The sequence below is a fragment of the Coffea eugenioides genome, chromosome 3, assembly GCF_003713205.1.
Source record: "Coffea eugenioides isolate CCC68of chromosome 3, Ceug_1.0, whole genome shotgun sequence".
Classification (NCBI taxonomy): Eukaryota; Viridiplantae; Streptophyta; class Magnoliopsida; order Gentianales; family Rubiaceae; genus Coffea; species Coffea eugenioides.
The window spans coordinates 37,523,328-37,534,849 of NC_040037.1; the positions used below are offsets into that span (position 1 = coordinate 37,523,328).

Consider the following 11,522-nt stretch of genomic DNA (forward strand, 5'->3'; position numbering starts at 1 on the left):
GGTTGCCTCAATGGTTAGGGTTAGAGCTCACAGAAGGGGATCCCAGATTGCAAGTGGTGGTGAGAAAAAATCTTGCAAAGGGAGATGGTGAATTGAGACACCTTCTCGCGAGTCAATAGGTGGTTAAACTCGGGGCAACTACACATGTTCATTTGCCAATTGAATCAATTTGGTGTCAGGACTATATTGATTCGGGTGTGTAGTTTGGTACCATATTATTTGATAGTTGAAGACAAATGGTCGTTAAAAGAAATTTTCGCCAAGGTGGAGATTTGTTAGGAAATTGGCTTAATTTCTTTTAGGTAGATTTCTTGTTTTGTGTGGAAGTAACTAGTTTTCTAATTGGTTTTAGTTACTTAAAGTAGTAGTCAAGTAAAGCCCTATTTAGGTAGATGCTATTTTCTACTCTATATAAGTTTAGGAAATAGTATTGGTTTCTAATTGTTATTTATTTTTTTAGCAGTAATGTTCTCTATAAATAGATGGGTTGGCATACTACACAAGAGACACACAAAAGAGACACAAAAAATCATGCAGACCTGCAGTGAGGCAAGGGCATGTGGGCTCTTGAGCAAGAATCGTAAACTCCAGATTGAAGTGGGGTTGATGGAGTGGATGGGCTAGGGAGAGAGATTCGATGTGGAAGAGATTCACAATTGAGGGGGAGATTGTTGGGATATCAAGTGTGAATCAATGTCCCACATCGGAAAGAGATGAATAGAATGAGGAACATAGAAGTGGGAATGATTCATAGATTCAATGTCTTAAGGTTTTGGGTTAGATGTGGTGTCAAACCCATGGTTGTGGTTCCCATTCTAACTCATGGTTAAATTCTCCCCGAGTTTGGCTCTCTCAGAGCCCAACATACACTTTATGGTTTACGTGATGAAATTACATTTTTTTTATAGTTTGTTTGTCAATTGATAATCTAATTTAGTATTGAACTTCAATTAATTATGAAAAAAAAATATTACAAAAGAAAGACTATGATTGAAGATGTATCTAATCTTGAAATTGATGATAGTGATCTTAGAAGATTATTCGGAAAAGGATAAAAATTAATTTTGATGATTTGTCAGTTGAGATCCATGATTGAGGGAAAAAATTATTAATTATCTCCCTTAATTTGCCCCCACTGAATTCAAATTCTAGTTCCGCCCCTGATGTAACTAGTTGACTTTCCAAAAGCACTTATAGAATGTCCACATCAAATTATCAGTTTTTACCCCAAGATTTTGGAGTTTCAAACTAAAATTGGAATTCATTATATGTGGAGAATTCTATCTTGTTTTCTCCCCTTTCAGTAGAAATCTAACTGAAATGATTAATTTAATATATTACCTCATCAGGGAAAAACTTTTTCAATGGAGGCGACTAAACCCTTTACCTCTTTGTGTTCTATTTATACACTTCGAATGGATTAAAGCATGTGCAAACAATGATAGTATGAGATTTTATTATTTGGAAATTGGAATCCTTAACTGCCCTCTGGACAGCAATTAAAAATATTCAAGCCAAAAGTATCAAATGATCCACAGACGATGAAGAAAGAACTTCAAACTACTTTATCGATTGTGCAAGAGTGCCTAGGTATTTCCATGGGAAGAGGACAGGAGAAAAATACTGCAACATTAATTGTTACAGGTTTGTTGAATCGGACCGTCTTTTATTTTTGGGTAAATTATATTTTACCCCCTGTGGTTTACCCTTTTTTTAATATAATCCCTTTATGGTTTCAAAAGCTATACATAACCCTCTCATGGTTTGGATTAAAGTGTCAAAGTAACGGAAATAGTCACTCGTAACGGAACTTCTAAAAATGTCGAAATTACCCTTATAAATACATGACACATTAACCCCGTATGATTTTTATATTTTACCATATAATCCCCTTATGATTTAATATTTTACCATATAACCCTCTTATGATTTTCAAAATATATACATAACCCCCCTTGGTTAATACATAAATTTCAACTTTACATAAGGGTAATTTTGACATTTTAGGTGATGCCGTTATGAATGATCATTCCCGTCACTTTGACACTTTAATCCAAACCGTAAGGGGATTATGTATAACTTTTGAAACCATAGGGGAGTTATGTAAAAAAAGGCTAAACCACAGGGGGGTAAAGTGGAATTTGCCCTTTATTTTTTTACATAATAAAAACCAATGATTTTATTTATGAGATTGCTGAAAATCGTCCAGCATAATTTGCTTAACAAAATTCGGAGTGAAATTTTATAGAGATTTAGAAAAGTTGACAATTTTTGTATGATGAATTAGACTATGTGCAATATTATTTATTTCTTTAGAAATTGAAGTTACATCAATGACATATTCTTCATATCTTAAAGCTGAGCGTATATCCTCTATTATTGGGACTATGTCAGAAAGAATATCTTCTTTTCCACCAATAAGTTTGATAATCGAGGACCGACTTAATCCTTGTCATTGGAATAATATTTCTCTTCGACGTTTGATTAAAAAAAAAAGGAATAACAGTTGTCGTCCTCCAATAGGATAGATGCATCAACATTTAATTAGTCAACCCAACAAAGAACAACCTACTAATAATAATTAATTTTCTTTTATTAAGAAAAAGAAGTGCTAAGAAAAATTAGATCAATTGAGATGACATAAAATTCAACACATGTCATCTAATAATAAGTTTCTGTTCCTATTTTCCAGGCAATGAAGACTATTAATTAGTTTATATACTTGAGAATCGACTAACCGGTTCTGCAGATTAAAAAACCCTACTACTCTGAAAATTGATGGAGGTAAAAAACCAACATGGAAGATGCACATTATTAATTAAATTTTTACTTGGATCGTGCTTGTAAAAAATTTGCAAACACATAATCTAGTTATTTTTTTTATTACACATACATATTTATTCAAAAAAAAATTATGGTAATAAAATTAGAGAGCACCTATAAAAAATGACTTCAAAAATATAAGATGGACTTTGCATGGATTAAGGTGGTGACAAATGACAGCCCTAGATGAAGACATGGCACTGCTATCAAATGAGTTCCTTTCACTAGAAAACAATTATTTTGGCAAACAAAAGGAAAGCAACAAGTAAATATTGAAGACAAAAAAGCTAATTTGCTCTGAGGTTAAAAAAAATGAAGAAGAAAAGAAAAGAACAGGTGACATAATTGTGTTGTTGAGAGTCAAGAAATATTAATGTTCTTCTTCCTCTTTGTCAATCGGCTTATGTGTTTTATGGTTGTGGTGGAATAATGTGTTTTTAAATAGTAAAAATTGGTAAACACTTATTTAACTAGATTAAGGAAGAAATGGAGAATTGGTCTCTAATATTTGGTTTAAAAGCCAAATTGGTCCCTACAATTTTGATAAAAAAAATATGATTCTCAAAATTTCTGATTTTTGGTAAATTTAGGATGATTGTCGATATTCAATAGTATCTAACAGTCAAAATCAAATTGTCAATGATCAACAATATTGATGTTACAGAGATTGTTTTGCATGTGCTCTTTTGGTTTGTATAGGGAAGAAAATATGATAGTTAGTACAAAAATGAGTGCTGATGCTTTAAGCATTATTGTGGATGAGGAGCGACAGCTTCCTTAGTGTCTTTGAACACTAGTTGTAGAGTTTCGATCGAGCCGTGCTCGTACATGTAATTTTTTTTACCATTAAAGCAATGAAATCATCTTATCGTTTCGACAAAAAAAAAAACAAAATTGATGTTACATTTTTTGTCTACATTGTTGAATTTAGGTTGAAATTGCATTAGTTGTACGCTAGGAATTATAATAAACCGGTAGCATTTTGGAGAGTTTAACTCTTTACATATTGTTTTACTACTTTAAATGCAGTAATTTTTTGTAAGAGTTTTAACCTTATTTGATTAAAAAAAAAATTTCTGTTGCTTTCATAATATTCTATAGTTGTGGAGACAATTAGTAGATCGATGTCCCCAAGTGTCCATTTATTACAGATAGTACTGGATTGAGTAATCATTAAGTAACCATAGTCTTCTTTGTTTGTCGGGAGGAATTGAGGTTTAGGATGACGATTACATGCAAGCAAAGATAGAAGTCTTCTACTATTTCATAAAAAAAAAAAAATAGTTAGCACAAAAGTTATAGTAAATTTACTGTTTCACTCTTAATAAATTTTTTGAATTCTTTGTTTTTCAAACTATATATATTTAATTACTATCAGAATAATAGTACAAGGTCTACATATATTTTCAGGGCCATGAAGGTTATAGTGAGAAAGAAGAAGGAAATTTTACAAAATTTAATGGGTGAAAATGTGAGAAAAAGTGAAAAACTACAAATTTTTAACCCTAATTTTTAATTTTTAAGCCTAATTTTTAATTTTTAAGAGTTGTGGAGAGGCAATTACTCGTCGTTGTAATGAATCGTTTGCAAACAAGTGGTACAAAAGAATTTGTTAGCTATAGTCCTACTCATCCATTTCTCCACAAAGAGAGCGTTTGTTTGCAAGGAAATAGTAAAGAAAGTTTTTTTTGGATTGGCAGCAAAGATGGAAAATTGTTAGCATTTCCTTGTACTTTCCTAATTTTGAAAGAATTTTGTTAGACATATGAATTTTAATAAGTATTACTAACTATCACTAACTTCTCAATTTTCTCTCAAACTTTTTCTTGGTAAACAAATGTGCTCATTTACCTTTGCCTCATTTTCTTGCACCTCATTTTCTCATATACATTTTCACTATTCAAAGATAAATATCACAAATAATATAAAGAGCTAGAACCCATTTTGATTGTGCCCTTGATTAAGAAAAATTCTCATGAAGCAGTTTATAACCTCTCAAGCTTAGTCTATCAATTGTCCTTTCATGATAATCCATGTGTAATTAGAGAAGCCTACCTATAAAAATGGTAGGCAAGCATTGGCAAGTGTGTAATAATTGTGAAGAGAGCAACAATCCATGAATAGTAACAAAGAAACTGTTAAAAAATTATTGTCAAATTTGAATGCAAATTAGGACATCACCAATTTTTTTTTGTAATTATTTCATTTTCTTAATTTTTTCGACAGAGAGATTAGAGGAAGAGAAACTTACCTCTAGAGCAAAATGGGTGCAAACTATATACCCCTTGGATTTAACCAGGATAAACCTAGGACAACTGCAAGTATGCAGGAGGAAGCACTACTTTTTTGCATATACGTGCACAACCTAATAAATACATAAATCTATTAGGAGCTTAAGGATTTAAAATTGATTACAATACATGTTACATATATCAAGAAAAGTATTCAGTACCACAAAAATAGAATATTTTCCATATTCTGGATGAACAATGACCTTAAGATGAATTCCAGAAGCAAAAGTGTACAAGAAGTAAGTTATAACAGAAATCAATAAACACCAATATGCAATAAATTGTGAATAAAATTCTCAAAATATACACAAAAGGCCAAGATAGAATCCCATAGCTTTCAAGGAAACCTCATGTGTTACAACATAATCAAACATTTACACAGATGTACTACATATCTGTGAGTTTATTAAACCATACAACTATATCAAGTATGCAAAAGAAAACACACTGTAGCTGTGCCCATATGTACTTATTCCTGATAGATTATCTTTTGATCGATATATGTTTTCATGCAGCAATTCTTCAAGTATTTCTCCATTTCTATGAGGATAAGAAAGGAGAGATGCTCTGCTCATATCTGAAAAAGTTACTTGGATCAACTTCCTGCTTCACATGGGCCAACCTGTAGAAATTTTTCTTAAAATACTTCATACCCCAGACACTAGCTTGTGCAAAACTGGTGTTGCCTTCTCTGTTAGCTCCCAAATCCAGATCTCTATAATTCAGGTACGCACCCCTAGGAAATTTGGAAACAAATGGAGCCATGTATTTGTAAAGCCTTCGGATCCAATCTATGTACCTTTGAGAGTTTGCATTCTCCTCTTCAGTCCGATACACCAAGTGTTGAAATTGGTATATGTTTCCAGCCCTGTGTGGATATGGAATTTCAGTATCTGATATCTCAAACATCCTTCCACCAGATGGTGAAAGGATAAGCTGAGCTCTCTCAGCTTCTTCTTCGAAGAATCTTTTCCATAACCCTTCCAATGCAACTTCAGGGATTGGCTCCACTACGTAGTCTGATTTGGCTTTGTAATATGTTTTGGGGTATGGAGTGCTGCGTACCAAATCATTCACGGTTGATCCACTTGGAAGACCGGCAAAATAAACGGTAGACTCAATCTAGCTCATCTCTGTGCAGTCTTCTTTGCGCAATCCTAGCTCAGGGAAGCTTTCTTGCATCAGTGGTAGAAGCTTGGCAACTGTTCCCAAGCACAAAGATTGAAATGCAGCTTGAACTGTTAATTTTCCACCGCTCATCGCCTGTTTAATAAAGATTCTGATGAATAAGTCTGGATCAAGCCTGTACCCAATTTGTTGCCACTGGTGGACAAGCTTGGTTGCATTCTGTTCTAAAGTTCTGTTGACTGTAAAACCAGTAACTATTGATGGAACAGATACCAATTGGAGTCTATACTGGAGAATTACTCCAAAACTGGCTCCTCCTCCACCTCTAATAGCCTAGAAAAGATCTTCTCCCATTGATTTCCTATCAAGAATTGCTCCATCTACATTAACAATTTTAGCATCAAGGATATTGTCAGCAGCTAGGCCATATTTTCGTACCAATACGCCTTCCCCTCCCCCGCTAATGTGTCCACCAGCTCCTACGGAAGGACACGTCCCTGCAGGAAAGCCAAGATTGGGGTGAAAAGATTACATAACCGATGCTCTATTTTTATGATAACTGTTTTGCTGTTCCTAGATTTCTGGTAGTTAGTTCTGCTTTGAATTAGTCTAAGATAGATATATCTGTTGTAACAGAACAGATTCTCTAGGATGTATTTTGTGTTTAAATACCATGGCAATCGATAGGAAAGTGGTAAAGGGAAAACGTTATCTGCAAGCCTCTCTTCTTTCTCACCTCTATTCTACATGGTATCAGAGCCTATCTCATACGAGCTTAGGTTCTGATCCGCAACATCCATGGCAACTGGAAATACTCAGGTTGTTCTCCCAAATACTCATGACCCAAACAGTCCTCTAACCTTGGTCACCATCCACAACTCCATCAAACTTACCTCCACAAATTATCTCTCCTGGAAAACTCAGATCGAAGCCATCCTCATAGGTTATGACTTGCACAAATTCATTGACGGTTCGCATCCGTCTCCTCTAGCCACTATCACTGTCAACAACGCAGTTCCCCCAATCCTGCATATCAGACATGGCTGAGACAAGACAAGCTTCTGTTTGGAGCGCTGGTGGGCACGATTTCACCCAACCTTGTTCCGCTCGTTGCTCAGTCAAAAACATCTCATGATGCTTGGCAAGCCCTCGCCAACACCTATGCTCATCCCTCTCGTGGACATATCAAACAAATCAAAGACAACCTGAAGAACATCTCCAAAGGATCACAATCTGTTACCGATTACATGCAAGCCATCAAGACCAAAGCTGATGAACTTGCCACCCTTGGAAAACCACTTGATCATGAAGACTTAATTGAAAAAGTTTTGGACGGTCTTGATGACACTTTCCAATCCGTCATTGATGCAGTCAACAGCCGCGACACGGTCATCACCTTTGACGAACTCCATGAAAAACTCATCAACAAAGAGCTGTCCTTGCGCAATTCCTCACCAGGTTTTCCAGCCTCTGCCCACCTCACACACACACAATGCTCAAATCAGCGGTCACGGGCAATCACCCACCATGGCCTGCTCGTCCTCCAACCTTGCAGTCAGCTCCCAGTCACTCCAACCGATCAATGTGTTCATTTCTGGGCAAATGCCAGTGGTGCCGTGGTCAAGGTCATGTCGTCTCTCAGTGCACTCTCTTCCGCCAACAATTTCCTCACGCATCACCACCATCACGCCCTGTCAGTTCACCGCCACTTCGTGCACCTCCTCCTTGGCAAGCTCAAGCTCATGTTGCTACCTCAAACTCCCCTCACATGATCCTTGGCTATTGGACAGTGGTGCTACGCATCACATTACAACTGACCTTCAAAACCTCTCCTTTCACAACCCCTATACTGGTCCAGATGAAATCATGATTGGAGATGGCTCTGGAATTCCTATCACACACACGGGTTCAACTTCTCTTCCTACTCCTTCTCACTCTTTCACTCTTTCTAATGTTCTTTGTGCTCCAACCATGAAACGTAATTTAATTTCCATTTCTCAGTTCTGCAAATCAAATAATGCCTCTATTGAATTCTTACCATCATCTTTCTTTGTGAAGGACCTTCAAACGAGAGCCATTCTCTTCCAAGGCCAAACTAAAAATGGTGTCTATGAGTGGCCCAACTCCTCGTCTTCATCACCATTGCTTGCTTTCTCCACAATAAAGACCACATACCCTGCCTGGCATCATAGACTTGGTCACCCATCACTACCGACACTCAAACACATGGTCTCATCATTCAATCTGGATGTCTCAAGTTCTTCCCCTCTCAATTCTCATTGCAATTCTTGTCATTGTAATAAAAGTCACAAATTACCTTTCTCTGTATCTACTTTATCCACTTCTTCTCCACTTGAAATTGTCTTCACGGATGTTTGGACTTCACCTGTTTACTCCATTGACAACTTTAAATATTATATTCTCTTTGTTGATCACTTCACAAAATATATGTGGTTGTATCCACTGAAACGCAAATCTGATGCTCGTAATGTTTTCATTTCCTTCAAGGCCTTGGTTGAAAAATTCTTCAACTGTGAAATCAAAACGCTTTACTCTGATAATGGTGGCGAGTATCAGGCCCTCTCTTCCTTCTTAACAATCAATGGCATCTCTCATCTCACCTCTCCCCCTCATACTCCTGAACACAATGGCTATTCTGAATGTCGCCATCGTCATATTGTTGAAACTGGACTTTCTCTCCTTTCTCACGCATCTATGCCTCTGATCTATTGGTCCTTTGCCTTTTCCACAGCCGTATACCTTATAAATCGTCTTTCGACACCTACTCTCAACAATGAGTCTCCATTCCTTAAACTTTTTGGCACTGTTCCTAACTACAATAAACTTGGAAGTTTTGGCTGCCTCTGCTATCCCTAGCTCCGTCCTTACACCTCTCATAAACTTGAACCCAAATCAACTCATTGTCTCTTTGTTGGATATTTCTCTACTCAAAATGCTTATCTCTGTCTTGATATATCCTCCAACCGATTGTACACCTCTCGTCATGTCCGTTTTATTGAGTCTGTTTTTCCCTTTGCTAACTCTAATCTCACCCTCCCTCGGGTTACTTCCTCCACCACATCCGAATGGTGTTCTATGACTTTACCTGTCATTTCTTCTGTGTCCTCCTCCGTCCCAACACCCTCTCAACCCTAAGGACAACTTTCGTCGTCGCAACCCGCATCCAGTTCTGAATTATCACCCACCTCCTCACCTCCTACTCCAGCTGAAACTATATCCACAACCACCAACCCGACGCACTCATCTCCTCAAGGTATTATTACTCGGTCCAAACACAACATTCACAAACCCATTCAAAAACTCAACCTCAATGCTGAACTTTACCATCCCATCCTTGTGCCCACCACCGTCAATCAAGCCTTGAAAGACCCTCAATGGTGGCAAGCCATGTCCCAAAACTTGGTAGGGTGTAAATGGATTTTTCACATCAAGTATTTACCTGATGGCTCTGTTGACAGGTACAAAGCGCGTATGGTTGCCAAAGGTTTCCATCAACGCCCAGGGGTTGATTTCTCCGAAACCTTTAGTCCTGTCATCAAACCAACCACTGTACGTCTAGTTCTTAGCCTTGCGATAAGTCAAGGCTGGTCACTTCGCCAACTGGATGTCAACAATGCCTTTCTTCAAGGCACACTTTCAGAAGCTGTGTTTATGTCTCAACCTCCAGGCTTCATTGATCGTGATCATCCTCACCATGTCTGCAAGTTTCGCAAGGCCATCTACAGCCTCAAACACGCTCCACGCACCAGGTATCATGAATTACGCCAATTTTTGCTCACTTCAGGCTTTCATAACTCTACAGCAGACACCTCTTTGTTCATATTCAACACTCAAGGAGTTATTCTTTATCTTTTTGTTTACGTTGATGATATTATTGTTACTGGAAACACAGCTCAAGCTGTACATCAGTTTCTTCAGCAACTCTCTATGCACTTCTCCTTAAAGGATCTTGGAGACTTACACTACTTCCTGGGTGTTGAAACGTGTTGAAGATATGTGTAAATATTAGAAAAAATATGATTATAGTATCATGTATTAATTAGGTATCATATGATTATAGTATCATGTATTAATTAGGTATCATATGATTATAGTATCATATATTAATTAGGTAGTTACACTTGTGTATATATATGTATATTGTGTAGTCCAAAGGAATAAAGAAAAGTATTTTCTCTCCCTTTTTCTTAGTTTTCATGGTATCAGAGCCCTACCATCAAGGTTAGGGTCTTTGTCCGCTGCCAGAAAATTCATTAGTCATCATTCTGTTCATCTGGTTCTGTATAGGACACATCTGTGTTCTATTCTTCACTCTTATTTTAAAGAGTTCAGATCTGTCCTTTTTTTTGTTAATTCTGAACCCATGGCAGAAACGAAATCTGTCGTTACGTCTGATGTAGTTCCTGTGATGTCTAAGATCACGGACCACAAATTCAACAATTCTAACTATCTTGATTGGAGCAAAACGGTTCGTCTTTATCTACGAAGCATTGATAAAGACAATCATCTGACTGATGATCCTCCAAAAGATGGTTCAAGACAGACATGGCTAAGGGAAGATGCTAGATTGTTCCTGCAAATACGGAATTCTATTGACAGTGAGGTAATTAGCTTAATTAATCACTGTGAATTTGTTAAGGAGTTAATGGAGTATTTAGAATTTTTGTATTCTGGTAAAGGGAATATTTCTCGCATATATGAGGTGTGTCAAGCCTTTTATCGTGCAGAGAAACAAGATAAGTCCATCATGACTTATTTTATGGATTTTAAGAAAACTTATGAGGAGCTTAATCTGTTATTACCGTTTAGTTTTGATGTGAAAGTTCAGCAAACTCAACGGGAACAGATGGCAATTATGAGTTTTTTGGCTGGTCTTTCACCTGAATTTGAAGCTGCTAAATCTCAGATTCTTTCCAATCCTGAGATCTCATCCTTGCAAGATGTGTTTAGTAGGGTGCTTCGCACAGAGAATACCCAGTCTGTTCAGTCCAGCAGTGCTCTTGTTGGTCTTGAAAAACAGCAATACAAAGGTGGTGGTAAAGGAATTGACACTCGGGGACAGAATGCAGAAGTGGTTGTGTGTTACTATTGTCATAAGCCGGGTCATATGAAGCGTGATTGTAAGAAATTGCAGTACAGGAACCAGAGAACTCAATCCGCACATATTGCTTCTACCAATGATGCTATTAACCATGAAAAGTCTGTTACGATCTCTGCAGATGAATTTGCTAAATTTTCTCAGTATCAAGAATCATTAAA

At 36.8% G+C, this 11,522-nt stretch overlaps 1 protein-coding gene across 1 annotated transcript; it reads right to left on the bottom strand.

Moving 5' to 3' along the window:
- Positions 1-5,654: 5,654 nt before the first annotated feature.
- LOC113766537 (berberine bridge enzyme-like 23) lies at positions 5,655-7,220 on the bottom strand. The gene is made up of 4 exons (XM_027310719.1): positions 7,103-7,220; positions 6,627-6,739; positions 6,295-6,575; positions 5,655-6,171 (listed from the first exon to the last, which is right to left on the bottom strand). Exons 1-4 carry the CDS (start codon positions 7,218-7,220, stop codon positions 5,655-5,657), a joined length of 1,029 nt encoding a protein of 342 aa, XP_027166520.1.
- Positions 7,221-11,522: the final 4,302 nt, after the last annotated feature.

Excerpts from the sequence above, each read along its gene's own strand:
- LOC113766537 (XM_027310719.1), bottom strand. The coding sequence starts at position 7,220 with ATGCGAACCGTCAATGAATTTGTGCAAGTCATAACCTATGAGGATGGC. Across the intron at positions 6,740-7,102 it reads AGTTGTGGATGGTGACCAAG|GGACGTGTCCTTCCGTAGGA; the intron begins GTTAGAGGACTG and ends GCTTTCCTGCAG. Across the intron at positions 6,172-6,294 it reads GCCAAGCTTCTACCACTGAT|CACTCCATACCCCAAAACAT; the intron begins GCAAGAAAGCTT and ends TTTGGTACGCAG.